The sequence below is a fragment of the Tamandua tetradactyla genome, chromosome 13 (assembly GCF_023851605.1).
Source record: "Tamandua tetradactyla isolate mTamTet1 chromosome 13, mTamTet1.pri, whole genome shotgun sequence".
Taxonomy (NCBI): domain Eukaryota; kingdom Metazoa; phylum Chordata; class Mammalia; order Pilosa; family Myrmecophagidae; genus Tamandua; species Tamandua tetradactyla.
In genome coordinates, this window is record NC_135339.1 from 88,558,266 (window position 1) to 88,573,945 (window position 15,680).

The window sequence follows — 15,680 nt, forward strand, 5'->3', positions numbered from 1 at the left end:
ATGTCATGGCACTGGCTCCTCTGCCAACTCTCCCTTGCCACACTGGCCACCCCCTCTCAGCCTCTACCAGGCCATGAGGGTCTGCACGTCAGGGATTTCTTGTTGCCTTTCCCTAGAACGTGCTTCCCAATTTTCAGATGACTTGTGTCTATGCACCATTCACATAGCAGCACATCAAATATCCCCTCTAAAGTAGCTGTCTTCCCTTCCAGGCTCTCTTTGCCCCATGACCTTATTTCATGTGTTATATAACACCCAGGTCTGCGTGGAATTATTCTGTGTGTTGGCTTGTTCCTTATCTGTCTCCCCAGGCACATAAACTCAGTGAGAAACAGATAAGATCCCTGCTTGCTCAGCAGCCTCTCCTCAGCTCCTTGACAGTGCCTGGCATGAAGTAGGCCCTCAGAATATTTGTTGCATGAATAAATAAACAGATGCAATGGGGATAATCAATAAGTCATTTTGTCCTTAGTCTTTATGTTAACTCTGGCTTATTTCTTCCGTATGACAATGTTGCTCCTTACAAAATGATGCTGGTTCTCTGACTCAGGAATGCCATGATGAGATACAGATATGTTTTTTAATATAACTTTTTATTTTGAGATCATTTTAGATTTACATGCAGTTGTAAGAAAGCATATGTAGATCCCAGAGTCCCTTTACTCATTTTTCCCCAACGGTAGCATCTTGTAAAACTATAGTGCAACACCACAATTAAGGTATGGACATTGATGGAGTCAAGAAAGAAAACTCTTCCATCACCACAAGGACATCGGCGTTTTCTCAAGGTGGCATTGTGATGAAAGTGCCATGTGAGTGTGTATACAAAGGCTTCCACTGTAATCTCAGTGATGATATGTTATCTCTGTACCTGGAAAAAAAGATGTTTGCTTTATCTGAAATGTAGTTCTCATGTGAAAATGATTCTTGGCCTGACTACTTGACAATGTTATTTTAATCGTGTCATGTGTTAGGTGACTTTTAGGTGATTTCCACCTAAAAGCATGAATCATGATATTTATAAGTATTTCTATGGAGAAAGAAAAAGACATCATTTATTTTCCCCATTTCCCGGGTACCACAAGCCATGCTTGGGAATGTTAAGTGGGACAGTCCTGCATGCTCCTGTATGTCCTCTTTGCTGGGAGGCCAGGTAGGCAGCCTTACCTGGCCCCCAGCCCCATGTGTCTGGCTGCTCATTTGCGTTTCCCTCAGAGCCCATGTGCTGTCAGCCTGCAGGTTACCCCAGGACAACAGCCCGGCATTGCTCGCAGCAAAGCCCCGGAACACCAACTCTGAGTGTGGGTGTGAACGTCTCTACTGGTCCCTCGGAGAGTTATGCAGCATAAACCCTAGACACTAGGTGGCAGAAATAGACTGTCGTAATCGTGACCTCTTTTGCTCTGTTAGATCACTCTCTCTAGGTGTCATTAAAAGTAGGAAATGCCTAGCAATTATCTAGAATATCTGACGTTGGGACTGTGGATTTAAGAACTTCTCCTGTCTCATCAATTTCTGTTCATTTCTGCCACCAGCCAGGCTTGGATGGGCAGAGTCATCTTTGACTTGTGCTCTTCTTGGCTTCTCACAACCAGTTACCTAGTTTTGTGATTTCTCCCTTTTCAGTTCTTCTCTTTACTCCTCCCCTAGTCCCTACCCCACCTTGCTCTTTCTGCTGGTCCTACCCAATATCAGGCTTGGAATATTTGTGCTTAGAACCGGGCATTTCGAAGTTCCATTTCCAGGCTAGTTCATTGCTGTAGCCCCAGTCCCTATAAGTGTTTAGCATATTTGTTAGTTGAATGAATTGTACTTGACCCTTTTTCCTTGCCTTCTGTCCCTTCCTTCTGTCTTGCTAAGTTCATTTTCTTTTTCATCTTCCTTTTGTCATAGAGTCTTCAGTGAATCTCCATTCCTTGAAGGATAAAGGTTTGACTTCTTTGGCTAAAGTTGATGCTTCTCAAGTTTTGCTTACGACCTGCCTTCTTGTCACATCTTACTTCTGAGCATAAACCCTTCAATTCATTCTACTTCTATCCTTTAAGTGTGCCTGGACTTTTTCTGTATACGTGCTTAGCTCTTTTCCCTGTTCATAAGGAACTTCCTTCCAGCTCCTCCTTTCTTATGGCCATCCTTAAGCCAAGTCAGTTCCACTCCACTAAGAAACTGTCCTTACTGTCCTGCTGTCTGCCCCATCTAAGTTCCTGTGATAATTGGTGTCCTCTTCCTGCATTTCATTCATTCAGTCAGCTTATACTGTGGAGTACCTACCCTGTGCCAGACCCTGCTCTGGGTACTGGGGATGCAGCACTGGACAAACAGACAAAATTTCCTCCCTCATGATCAAGGAGAACAACAATAAATGAGGTAAATAAGAATTCATAGTGCATGGGGCAGTGGGCATAGTCTGTTGGGCAGGACACGTTGGGGGCCTGAGTGGAGATGACAAAGGTCCTTCTGAGAAGGTAACTTCCGATTAAAGACTGGAAGCAAGTGAGGGCTATCTGGAGCCTTGAGAATATCTAGGGGGACAACATCCTGGGCAGAGGGAACAGCCAGTACAGAAGCCTTCGGGTGAGAATGTGCCTAGCGTGTCCCAGGATCATTGGGAAGTGGAGTTAACAAGAAGAGTTGTTGGGAATGAGGGCAGAGAAAGAAGGGCTTTTACTCTGAGTGAGATGGGCAAAGCCATTTGGCACATGCCAAAAGATTGGCATGATCTGGCTTGTGTTTTGTGAAGATCATTCTGCCTATGGAGCTGAGAATAGGTTTTAGGAAGCAAGGCAGCAAGCAGCAGGGCGGGCTAATGAGGAGAATTTGTAGTAATTCAGGTGAGAGTAATAAGCCAGAGTGTGGGAAGGGTTAGAATTTAGCATGTGTTTTAAAACTAGAATAAAATATTTTGCTGGTGGACTTGAGATGGGATGTGCAAGAAGGAGGGCAGTCAAGCACCATGTAATGGCCAGGGCAGGCCAGATTCCACCACTTACAACAATGGAGGGCCATTTCTCATGCAGAATGCCCACTGTGGGTTGGCCATGGCCCTGTTCTGTATTGTCTTGGCTCCACTGCCCAGCTGATACAGCTGCCTCTGTCTGCAGCATGGTCCGTCATGGGGGAGTGGGGAACGAGAGCATGGCACACTGCTATTTGAAGAATAGCACACTTTCCTTCTGCTCATACCAATTTGCTTCTTGGAAGCAAGTCATATGGCCTGTCTATAGTCAACAGGGCAAGGATGTAGAATCCTTGGACAGGGCACCAAAATTAGTGAACAGTAATCCAGTCTTTCACAGATGGTGTCAAGGTTTTGGCCTGAGCAGCCACCGAAGGGGAACAATGTGTGTGGAGTAGAAGCTTAGGTTTGGACCGCCAGACATCTGAGCAGAGTTGCCAAGGAGCCAATTGTGGAAGACCAGGCTGGAGAGAGGTCTGAACTGGAGACAGATTTCCAAGTCATCATTGGGAGACTGGATTGGAATGCTAGGCTAGTGAGTGTAGACAGAAAAGAGTCCTTGGGCCTTTCAGTATTCAGTTATTATGATTTATATTCCCTCAGCTCTTATATAAAATTTTGCTGAATGATAACAAAAATAAGGGTACTATTTTTATTTTAAAAATATTTTCCTCTAATGTGAAAATGGTCCTAAGATTCTTCTTTTCTTTAAGCTCTCATGTCTAGGCAGGTCTAGATTGGAATCATTGTGGAGTAGCCCAATGGGCAGTTGCATCCCAGATCCCTGCTGTGTCTTTGGTACTCTCTTTGGGGCCATCTCTATTGATGTTGTGAAAGCCTCTAGTCTCCTGATAAATGTGCTCAGGAACGTCTGTTTTTTTAAACACCATTCTGTTATTTCCCTTTACAAGGGTTAAGAAGGTACTATATGCTTCAGAGTGATTTTATTATATTTAGCAATACTGGATTTTATTGGGTCTTCTTTTTGTTTTATTTTAGCCTAAAACTTTAAGTCTTTGACAACTGGCATTAAATTCCATTGAGGCTTGGATATTATAGTTCTCTTTGAGCTCCTAAAGATCTTTTCAGTTGCCACAAATTCTGAGGCCTCAGTTTCTGTGACTCAAATATCTAAGCTTTTATGGACCTGTGCTCACTTAGGATAAAATCCACCTACTCATGGGACTAATTTGTGCCCCACTAATATATATATATATATATATATTTTTATTAATTAAAAAAAATTAACTAACAACATTTAGAAATCATTCTATTCTACATATGCAATCAATAATTCTTAATATCATCACATAGATGTATGATCATCATTTCTTAGTACATTTGCATCGATTTAGGATAAGAACTAGCAAAACAACAGAAAAGATATAGAATGATAATATAGAGAAAAAAATAAAAATAATAAAAATAAAAATATATTAAAAAAAGGAAAAAGAAAAAAACAAAAAACACAAACAAACAAACAAAAACTATAGCTCAGATGCAGCTTCATTCAGTGTTTTAACATAATTACATTGCAATTAGGTAGTATTGTGCTGTCCATTTTTGAGTTTTTGTATCTAGTCCTGTTGCACAGTCTGTATCCCTTCAGCTCCAATTACCCATTATCTTACCCTGTTTCTAACTCCTGCTGGTCTCTGCTACCAATGACATATTCCAAGTTTATTCTCGAATGTCGGTTCACATCAGTGGGACCATACAGTATTTGTCCTTTAGTTTTTGGCTAGACTCACTCAGCATAATGTTCTCTAGGTCCATCCATGTTATTACATGCTTCATAAGTTTATCCTGTCTTAAAGCTGCATAATATTCCATTGTATGTATATACCACAGTTTGTTTAGCCACTCGTCTGTTGATGGACATTTTGGCTGTTTCCATCGCTTTGCAATTGTAAATAATGCTGCTATAAACATTGGTGTGCAAATGTCCATTTGTGTCTTTGCCCTTAAGTCCTTTGAGTAGATACCTAGCAATGGTATCGCGGGGTCGTATGGCAATTCTATATTCAGTTTTTTGAGGAACCGCCAAACTGCCTTCCACAGTAGTTGCATCATTTGACATTCCCATCAACAGTGGATAAGTGTGCCTCTTTCTCTGCATCCTCTCCAGCACTTGTCATTTTCTGTTTTGTTGATAATGGCCATTCTGGTGGGTGTGAGATGATATCTCATTGTGGTTTTGATTTGCATTTCTCTAATGGCCAGGGACATTGAGCATCTCTTCATGTGCCTTTTGGCCATTTGTATTTCCTCTTCTGAGAGGTGTCTGTTCAAGTCTTTTTCCCATTTTGTAATTGGGTTGGCTGTCTTTTTGTTGTTGAGTTGGACAATCTCTTTATAAATTCTGGGTACTAGACCTTTATCTGATATGTCGTTTCCAAATATTGTCCCCCATTGTGTAGGCTGTCTTTCTACTTTCTTGATGAATTTCTTTGATGCACAAAAGTGTTTAATTTTGAGGAGCTCCCATTTATTTATTTCCTTCTTCAGTGCTCTTGCTTTAGGTTTAAGGTCCATAAAACCGCCTCCAATTGTAAGTTTCATAAGATATCTCCCTACATTTTCCTCTAACTGTTTTATGGTCTTAGACCTAATATTTAGATCTTTGATCCATTTTGAGTTAACTTTTGTATAGGGTGTGAGATATGGGTCCTCTTTCATTCTTTTCTATATGGATATCCAGTTCTCTAGGCACCATTTATTGAAGAGACTGTTCTGTCCCAGGTGAGTTGGCTTGACTGCCTTATCAAAGATCAAATGTCCATAGATGAGAGGGTCTATATCTGAGCACTCTATTCGATTCCATTGGTCGATATATCTATCTTTATGCCAATACCATGCTGTTTTGACCACTTTGGCTTCATAATACGCCTTAAAGTCCGGCAGTGTGAGACCTCCAGTTTCGTTTTTTTTCCTCAAGATACTTTTAGCAATTCGGGGCACCCTGCCCTTCCAGATAAATTTGCTTATTGGTTTTTCTATTTCTGAAAAATAAGTTGTTGGGATTTTGATTGGTATGGCATTGAATCTGTAAATCAATTTAGGTAGGATTGACATCTTAACTATATTTAGTCTTCCAATCCATGAACACAGTATGCCCTTCCATCTATTTAGGTCTTCTGTGATTTCTTTTAACAGTTTTTTGTAGTTTTCTTTGTATAAGTTTTTATCTCTTTAGTTAAATTTATTCCTAGGTATTTTATTCTTTTAGTTGCAATTGTAAATGGGATTCGTTTCTTGATTTCCCCCTCAGCTTGTTCATTGCTGGTGTATAGAAATGATACAGATTTTGAATGTTAATCTTGTAACCTGCTACTTTGCTGTACTCATTTATTAGCTCTGGTAGTTTTGTTGTGGATTCTTCCGGGTTTTCGACGTATAGTATCATATCGTCTGCAAACAGTGATAGTTTTACTTCTTCCTTTCCAATTTTGATGCCTTGTATTTCTTTTTCTTGTCTAATTGCTCTGGCTAGAACCTCCAACATGATGTTGAATAATAGTGGTGATAATGGACATCCTTGTCTTGTTCCTGATCTTAGGGGGAAAGTTTTCACTTTTTCCCCATTGAGGATGATATTAGCTGTGGGTTTTTCATATATTCCCTCTATCATTTTAAGAAAGTTCCCTTGTATTCCTATCTTTTGAAGTGTTTTCAACAGGAAAGGATGTTGAATCTTGTCAAATGCCTTCTCTGCTTCAATTGAGATGATCATGTGATTTTTCTGCTTTGATTTGTTGATATGGTTGATATGATCTTCAACATAATTGATTTTCTTATGTTGAACCATCCTTGCATACCTGGGATGAATCCTACTTGGTCATGATGTATAATTCTTTTAATTTGTTGTTGGATTCGATTTGTTAGAATTTTATTGAGGATTTTTGCATCTATATTCATTAGAGAGATTGGTCTGTAGTTTCCTTTTTTTGTAATATCTTTGCCTGGTTTTGGTATGAGGGTGATGTTGGCTTCATAGAATGAATTAGGTAGCTTTCCCTCCACTTTGATTTTTTTGAAGAGTTTGAGGAGAGTTGGTACTAATTCTTTCTGGAATGTTTGATAGAATTCACATGTGAAGCCGTCTGGTCCTGGACTTTTCTTTTTAGGAAGCTTTTGAATGACTGATTCAATTTCTTTACTTGTGATTGGTTTGTTGAGGTCATCTATTTCTTCTTGAGTCAAAGTTGGTTGTTCATGCCTTTCTAGGAACCCGTCCATTTCATCTAAATTGTTGTGTTTATTAGCGTAAAGTTGTTCATAGTATCCTGTTATTACCTCCTTTATTTCTGTGAGGTCAGTGGTTATGTCTCCTCTTCCATTTCTGATCTTATTTATTTGCATCCTCTCTCTTCTTCTTTTTGTCAATCTTGCTAAGGGCCCATCAATCTTATTGATTTTCTCATAGAACCAACTTCTGGTCTTATTGATTTTCTCTATTGTTTTCAATTTCATTTATTTGTGCTCTAATCTTTGTTATTTCTTTCCTTTTGCTTGCTTTGGGGTTCGTTTGCTGTTCTTTCTCCAGTTCTTCCAACTGGACAGTTAATTCCTGCATTTTTGCCTTTTCTTCTTTTCTGATATAGGCATTTAGGGCAATAAATTTCCCTCTTAGCACTGCCTTTGCTGCGTCCCATAGGTTTTGATATGTTGTGTTTTCATTTTCATTCGCCTCGAGATATTTGCTAATTTCTCTTGCAATTTCTTCCTTGACCCACTCGTTGTTTAAGAGTGTGTTGTTGAGCCTCCACATATTTGTGATTTTTCTGGCACTCCGCCTATTATTGATTTCCAACTTCATTCCTTTATGATCCGAGAAAGTGTTGTGTATGATTTCAATCTTTTTAAATTTGTTAAGACTTACTTTGTGACCCAGCACATGGTCTATCTTTGAGAATGATCCATGAGCACTTGAGAAAAAGATGTATCCTGCTGTTGTGGGATGTAATGTCCTATAAATGTCTGTTAAGTCTAGCTCATTTATTGTAATATTCAAATTCTCTATTTCTTTATTGATCCTCTGTCTAGATGTTCTGTCCATTGATGAGAGTGGTGAATTGAAGTCTCCAACTATTATGGTATATGTGTCTATTTCCCTTTTCAGTGTTTGCAGTGTATTCTTCATGTATTTTGGGGCATTCTGGTTCGGTGCATAAATATTTATGATTGTTATGTCTTCTTGTTTAATTGTTCCTTTTATTAGTAGATAGTGTCCTTCTTTGTCTCTTTTAACTGTTTTACATTTGAAGTCTAATTTGTTGGATATTAGTATAGCTACTCCTGCTCTTTTCTGGTTGTTATTTGCATGAAATATCTTTTCCCAACCTTTCACTTTCAACCTATGTTTATCTTTGGGTCTAAGATGTGTTTCCTGTAGACAGCATATAGAAGGATCCTGTTTTTCAATCCATTCTGCCAGTCTATGTCTTTTGATTGGGGAATTCAGTCCATTAACATTTAGTGATATTACTGTTTGGGTAATATTTTCCTCTACCATTTTGCCTTTTGTATTATATATATCATATCTGATATGATATATATAATCTTCTTCTTTCTACACTCTTCTCCATGCCTCTCTCTTCTGTCTTTTCGTATCTGACTCTAGTGCTCCCTTTACTATTTCTTGCAGAGCTGGTCTCTTGGTCACAAATTCTCTCAGTGACTTTTTGTCTGAAAATGTTCTAATTTCTCCCTCATTTTTGAAGGATAATTTTTCTGGTTATAGGAGTCTTGGTTGGCAGTTTTTCTCTTTTAGTAATTTAAATATATCATCCCACTGTCTTCTAGCTTCCATGGTTTCTGCTGAGAAATCTACACATAGTCTTATTGGGTTTCCCTTGTATGTGATGGATTGTTTTTCTCTTACTGCTTTCAAGATCCTCTCTTTCTCTTTGACCTCTGACATTCTAACTAGTAAGTGTCTTGGAGAATGCCTATTTGGGTCTATTCTCTTTAGGGTGTGCTGCACTTCTTGGATCTGTAATTTTAGGTCCTTCATAAGAGTTGGGAAATTTTCAGTGATAATTTCTTCCATTAGTTTTTCTCCTCCTTTTCCCTTCTCTTCTCCTTCTGGAACACCCACAGCATGTATATTTGTGTGCTTCATATTATCATTCAGTTCCCTGATCCCCTGCTCAAATTTTTCCATTCTTTTCCCTATAGTTTCTGTTTCTTTTTGGAATTCAGATGTTCCATCCTCCAGTTCACTAATTCTAGCCTCTGTCTCTTTAAATCTACCATTGTAGGTATCCATTGTTTTTTCCATCTTTTCTACTTTGTCCTTCACTCCCATAAGTTCTGTGATTTGTTTTTTCAGACTTTCCATTTCTTCCTTTTGTTCAGCCCATGTCTTCTTCATGTCCTCCCTCAATTTATTGATTTGGTTTTTGAGGAGGTTTTCCATTTCTGTTCGTATATTCAGAATTAGTTGTCTCAGCTCCTGTATCTCATTTGAACTATTGGTTTGTTCCTTTGACTGGGCCATATCTTCAATTTTCTGAGCGTGATCCGTTATCTTTTGTTGGCGTCTGGGCATTTTAATCAGATTTCCCTGGGTGTGGGACCCAGCAGGTTTAAAGATTTTCCTGTGAAATCTCTGGGCTCTGTTTTTCTTATCCTGCCCAGTATGTGGCGCTCATCTGTCTGCGGGTCCCACCAGTAAAAGATGCTGTGGCTCCTTTAACTTTGGAAGACTCTCGCTGTGGCAGAGGGTCGCCAGCCGAAGCGGCTTGGGGGAGTGCCGATCCGGATCTCCCAACCGGCTTGGGAGGCTGCACATGGCGGGGGGCGCCGGCCACCGCGGCTTGAGGGGACTGCCTGTCCAAATCTCCCAGTCGGCCTGAGAAGGAGGGAGGGAGGGGCTCCAGCCCCCAGCCACCACGGCCCGGGGAAGCGCGCGCCCCTCAGGGATCTTACCGCAGCAGATTCTCCCAGCTGGTTCCGCCGTTCCAGGATGGGGTACGCTGTCTTTTTGATCTCTGTCGTGGCTCCGGGAGCTGTTTTGTACCATTTCTATTTCTTTAGTAGCTGTTCTGGAGGAGGAACTAAGACCCGCGCGTCTTAATAAGCCGCCATCTTCTCTGGAAGGCCCCACTAATATATTTTATGGATTTTTTTTAAAGCTATTATAGTTTTTCTAAATATTTACCTTGGTTCTAGACTTTCACTTTCATGGTAAAAGTATTTATATCGATTCTTAATACTTTTCTATTTTCTTGGTTTCTTGATTCATATGTTTTTCTTAATGGTAAGAATCGGTATTATTTCTTCACTGTTTTTCTTACAGTTTCTCTTTTTTGATACATGATGTATCAGTTATCTATTGCTGCAAAACAAAGCACCCAAAACTTAAAGCAACACAATCATGTGTTTGGTCATGGTTCTGCAATCTGGGTAGTATGGGGATGCCCCATTGCCTGGGGCAGTTCAGTTGAGGTCAGAGGATCCAAATGACTTCACTTATGTGTCTAATACCTTGACTGAAGTGGCTAGGAAGCTGGCGGTGGACTGGACTTCTTTATCTCCCTCCATTGTCTTTCAACTTCCAGGTCGCCTCTCTCTCCAGCAGGGAATTTGAACTTCATGGTGACTAGCTTCCAGGGCAGCAGAAGCAGAAGTTTCTAGGCATTGTAAGGCCTAAGCCTGAATCAGCATGGCAACACTTCTGCCACGTTCCACCCTATTCAAAGGGAGAGGAAATATTCTATCTCTGTGAAAGAGTCACACAGATGTGTAGAGATGGGTAGGATGGTTAGAGCTCACTTGACTGATAGTCTACCATGTATGACTTCTTTTATGTGAAAAGAAATGTGCTTCAAGCAAAGATATCAGTTAGAAATTCACTGGCAAAGAGCAGGAAAGCTTAGACAAATGGTCAGAAGTGCTTAAATACCCTTAGTCTCTTGCTTGGCTCTATGTTATACCTATAACTAAAAAGTCTTTTAGCTTTTGGTGCCTGAAGTAGCTTGTGATATGAAAAAGGAATCACAGTGGTCAGGACTTTGTTTCAACCTGACATTTTATATTTTGGATAAACAATAAGAGGGGAGAAACAAAGGAAAAGGGTATTTATAATTATTTTCAACTTAAAAAAAATTTTTTTTTTGGTTGTCAGCTTTAACTGAGGCTCTCCTTTCAGACATTTTATATTTTGGATAAACAATAAGGGGGGAGAAACAAAGGAAAAGGGTATTTATAATTATTTTCAACTTAAAAAAAAATTTTTTTTTTTTGGTTGTCAGCTTTAACTGTGGCTCTCCTTTCAGGCATACATATCTAGATTTGTCTGGTCTGACATCTCTGTAGCCAGGCCCTACTGGATCATTCCATTCCTCAATAATTCCACATCCTTCCAGTCCAGCATTCCTTTCTCCTCCTACCTGGGCCATTATTCCTCTTGTCTGTCTGCCTGGAAAGCATTGACCCATCTCTTAGGAAAGTGCCTCAGCCTGTTTCTGACTTGGAGAGACCTGCACTGCTCTCCTGGGGCCTCTCTGCCCTCCCATGCTCCTCCCAGCAGAGGGGTTAACTACTTTGATGGGTAAGTTTGGGACAAGGAACTTAGAAGAACTTTTGGGTCTTATCTGTGGGATTCTCCTGTCTCCAGAGCTCATGTTGGGTCGGCTCTCCAGCCCATGCAGTCTACTCTTTGCCTGCCCTGCTGGGGAAAGACTGGGAGGGAGCTAGTGAGGCTATCTATGGGTGAGGTGTTAATATGCTCACCTGGCCCAGATTTAAAGCCACGTTTTCAGGTGAGCTTTTATCAGTAACAATGCTAACCCAGGGGCTGTCAGTCATTTCAGCCCCACTCAGCTGTTACTTCCCTGTTGCTCTTGACTGCCCATCTTCTTGCTATTCAACAGATTCATCTCTGCCCTAAGCTGGTTCAGGGCTACATCCCTGGGCTAGCTTACAAGTAATCGGCATTAGATGTGTTTGCTGTGTTATATGCAATGGAATTGATGTATAGCTGCTTATGTTGCAAATAAACATCCTTCAAATTAGTTGTGAATCCCAAAGTGTGGTCCTAGTCTCTGTGGAGAATCCTCCAAGAATGAAAGAAAGATTAGAGACAAAAAATATTAGAGAAAACAGTGGTACACTTGAAGTCCAAGGAGCTTTAGAGAAGCTTCTGAAGGGAGGTGAGCAAGGCCTATGCTGGTTGTCAAATCAGGAGAGAAGAGAGAGCTGGAGGGGAACACAAAGAAAGAAAGAGAGAAAAAGAAAGAAACCTCAAAAATTAAGCCTCTGAGGTATGAGAAAAGAAAAATTTAGATATAGGATTTGAAAAAGGATACATGGAATTGAGTCAGATACCAATAAAGATTTTTGGCAGCAAAGGATAACTGAGGTTTTTTTGAAGTATTGCAAAATACATAGAACCCTGTCGACTTTTGGAGACTGATATCCCAAAAATCATGCCAGGCCCCTGGGAGCTGCATTGCGAGCAGAGGGATGGGAACTTAGCACCTCTGCTAGATCCCAGCGTCTCCTGAGAAGGCAGGCATACTGCCTAACTGCATTCCATGGTGCGCATTGTACAGGTTCCAAATGATTAGATTTAGTAATGCCTCCCTCTGGAGCATGTGGACTTCTATTGCTAGCTTTGAATCAGTTATCTATTTCAGAAGTGTTCTGCATCTATTTTCCACAACATTCCTAGATGAACTTAAGCACGTGGCATGAGGTTAGAGTTGTTTCTTGTGTGAGCTGTCTGATGCCTGAACTGTGCTGTGAAGTGTCTCATATTTTACAGGTATTCACGCATTTTGCTTCTTCAGATCCTCTTCTTAAATTTTGCATGCAAATAGGGATACCACCCTCAGAGAGTCTCTCCCACTCAAAGACCCCCCCCTTGAAAATTGCATATATCCTCTTTGACTGCCTTTCTTATCTTACAAATGTGAAGTTTTATCATCTGAGAACAGACGTCACAGGTTAACGAGATTATTTCTCCAAAGTACAAAATTGTGTGCAGTTATGTGTCAGGCGTGGGGCTAAGTATTTGGGTAATAGAGAGGGCATGTGCTGGGAGGGATAGAGGTGGTATGTGGAACTTGTCCCTTGCTCTTGAAAAGTTCAGTCTAGTATGGGGAACTGAGATCAGACTGTGCTGGAAATAGTACTCAAACATTTTTCCATCTGCTCCAATAATTTATCAGAGCACACTAATTGGATTAGCTGGTGTTATCAGCATGTGTGTCTTCCTGCTGTGTAGGGGATATGCAACAAAGCACGTGGTAGAAGGTTTGGAACCCAGGACGCTGTATCGGTTTCGACTGAAGGTCACCAGCCCCTCGGGGGAATACGCGTACAGCCCAGTCATCTCAGTAGCTACAACCAGTGAGTACACAAAACTCTAAGGCTCTTCAAGATAAATGAAGATAAGAAGCAATTCAGAGGTAAAAATGCTCTTTTGCTTGGCCATACTGGGAGCAGAAACTACTCTTTTATTTTTAATTGTGGACAATTCAGTGGCATTAACTGCATTTGAAATGTTGTGCTACCCTCACCACCATCCATTACTCCAATGTTTTCATCTAACTGCATTCTACCCCAAACAGAAACTCTGCCACTATTAAACGGTAACTCCCTTATCTTCCCTCCCAGTCCTTGGTAACCTGTACTTTACTTTCTGTCTCTATGAATTTGCTTATTCTATGTATTTCATATATGTGGAATTATACATTATGTTTCCTTTTGTGTCCAGCTTCTTTCAATCAACATATGGTTTTCAAGGTTCATCCATGTTGTTTCTTGCATCAGAACTTCATTCATTTTTATGGCTGAGTAATATTCCATTGTATGGGTATACCTCGTTTTTTGTATTTATTCATCTGTTGATGGAATCTATTCCACTGGTACATGCTTTGATAACATTGTTTGTTGGCTAGGTCCTGCCACAACATAAGGGAACTCTAATTATACTTTGACAGAATAGGAAAGCTGTTTTTGTGCCAGGACTACCATGTTAGTACCCATTTGGTACCAAAGGGTAGAGTGGCGTCTCTTAGGAAATGGGCCTTGGGGTTTGGGCTGGGCAAGGTTTCCCACGTAGCCAAATAGCATTGCCTCTTTGGGTGTTCCTGAATGAGGAGGTCAACTCTGAATTGTGTCTTTTTGGACAACTTTGACAAATTCACCTTTACTTGGCACCTAACCCTGATTCCTGGGGATACTTTGAGAACAAAAGAGTTAATACTGCTGCTTCTATCTGGAAGGGAGGGCGAACCCTGTGCGACAGTGGCAAGAAAGTGGTTGCCCTTCATGCCTCTGGCCAGTCCATCCTTTTCCAGTTCAGTTTTTAGGGTGAGCATATTTTCTATGATCTGTATTTTAGGACATTTTATAGATGTGGGTGTCCAGTGCCATTTTTGAACTAGACTGTTATAAAGATTATAAGTGCAATACATGTTCCTCATAGCCTATCCACTGAAAATACAGCTACATCTTTCCTGGCTACATAAACGAACTACATCTTCCTTTAGTGAGTAAAAAGGTTTAAAATATCCAATATAGCATTTGGCTTGCATGCGTATATTTTCTGTGTCTTCTAATTGTGTCCTTTAGGAATTTATTCATGAAAATGTTGTGTGGATTAAATATAATTCAGATTTCGAGTTAGCCCTATAGTATCTTCAGTTGCAAAACATGTTGTTAGGGCATTGGATCTCAGTTTAGCAATCTGAGAGTTTAGCTAAAGCTGAGTGTGGAGACTGTATATATTCCAACTGATGCTCAGATGGTTGTGAGAAAAATTATAACTTCAGAGGACATCTTTGAAGTGAAAGAATCAGTTATAGAGATGCATGTCAGGAAAGAGTACTTGTTTCTTAATTTGGCTATGTTGAAAGCATTTGCTTTTACATGGAAGATATTTTGCTACTGGGGATTTGGGGAGAAGAAAAGAGGGCAGAGCAGAACATGAGTTTGTTCTTTGTATGTTGAGGGGAATGCACAGGGAGTGGAATAGAGGGGGTGGGGAGAAAAAGCTGGGAAAGGTGGTCTGAAGAGTTTTGAAAATACATGCTAGTGGGCCAGGGCACTCTTCCATGCTACCTTTCAGCTTCCTCCCTTCTAAGCATCCCTTTTAATACCAAATAAAAGCCAGGGCAGCAATGTCTGGGTCTTTGGCCAGAGTTTGCATGGAGCTGGCGTGCCATTTGGAGATCTGTTAAGAAGGTAGAGCCATCTGAACTACTTTCCTGTTAGTCAATAAGGTTGTACCTGTGCAGTAGGTGTGCCTTTTGCTTGCTGAGCTGGCTTTGGTGAGTCAGCCTTGGATGGTTGAAGCAGGGTATTGTCATTACAGTCCCATGGCCATTTAGACAACTCCTCCTGCTGGGACGAGGCATGCCTGGAGCTGGAGACCATGGTTTTGGTGACCAGGTATGCTGGGGCTTCCTGGCCATTTATTTCATCACGGATAGATGCCCAAATGCCTGTGACCAGGAAGCTCTCTCAGCCTCCTGGGGCTCTCCTGACTGGTTAAGGGTCAGGCATTCTTCTTCCTTCTGGCTGGCCCAGGCTTTGGCTCTGCTGGCTGGTGACTTCTCTTTCATGCTATTGCTGTATTTATAATTTCCAAAACAGACTCTCTTAAGGAGGCAGATCATACTAAACAAAGAATTTAAAAAGGGCATATTATACTAAATAAGTGAAAATGCTACTGTAGGTTGATAATTTGCATTCAGTTTGAAAGTGTTTT

The 15,680-nt window shown here is 40.7% G+C and overlaps 1 protein-coding gene across 2 annotated transcripts in view; it reads left to right on the plus strand.

Annotated features, from left to right (window-relative positions):
- The window catches only part of FANK1 (fibronectin type III and ankyrin repeat domains 1), a 143,822-nt gene that overhangs the window by 91,262 nt on the left and 36,880 nt on the right, over positions 1–15,680 (plus strand). For both annotated transcript variants that reach the window (XM_077126388.1, XM_077126389.1), the window contains exon 3: positions 13,191–13,315. In XM_077126388.1, coding sequence (XP_076982503.1) covers positions 13,191–13,315 — 125 coding nt within the window. The remainder of the gene's footprint in view (positions 1–13,190; positions 13,316–15,680) is intronic.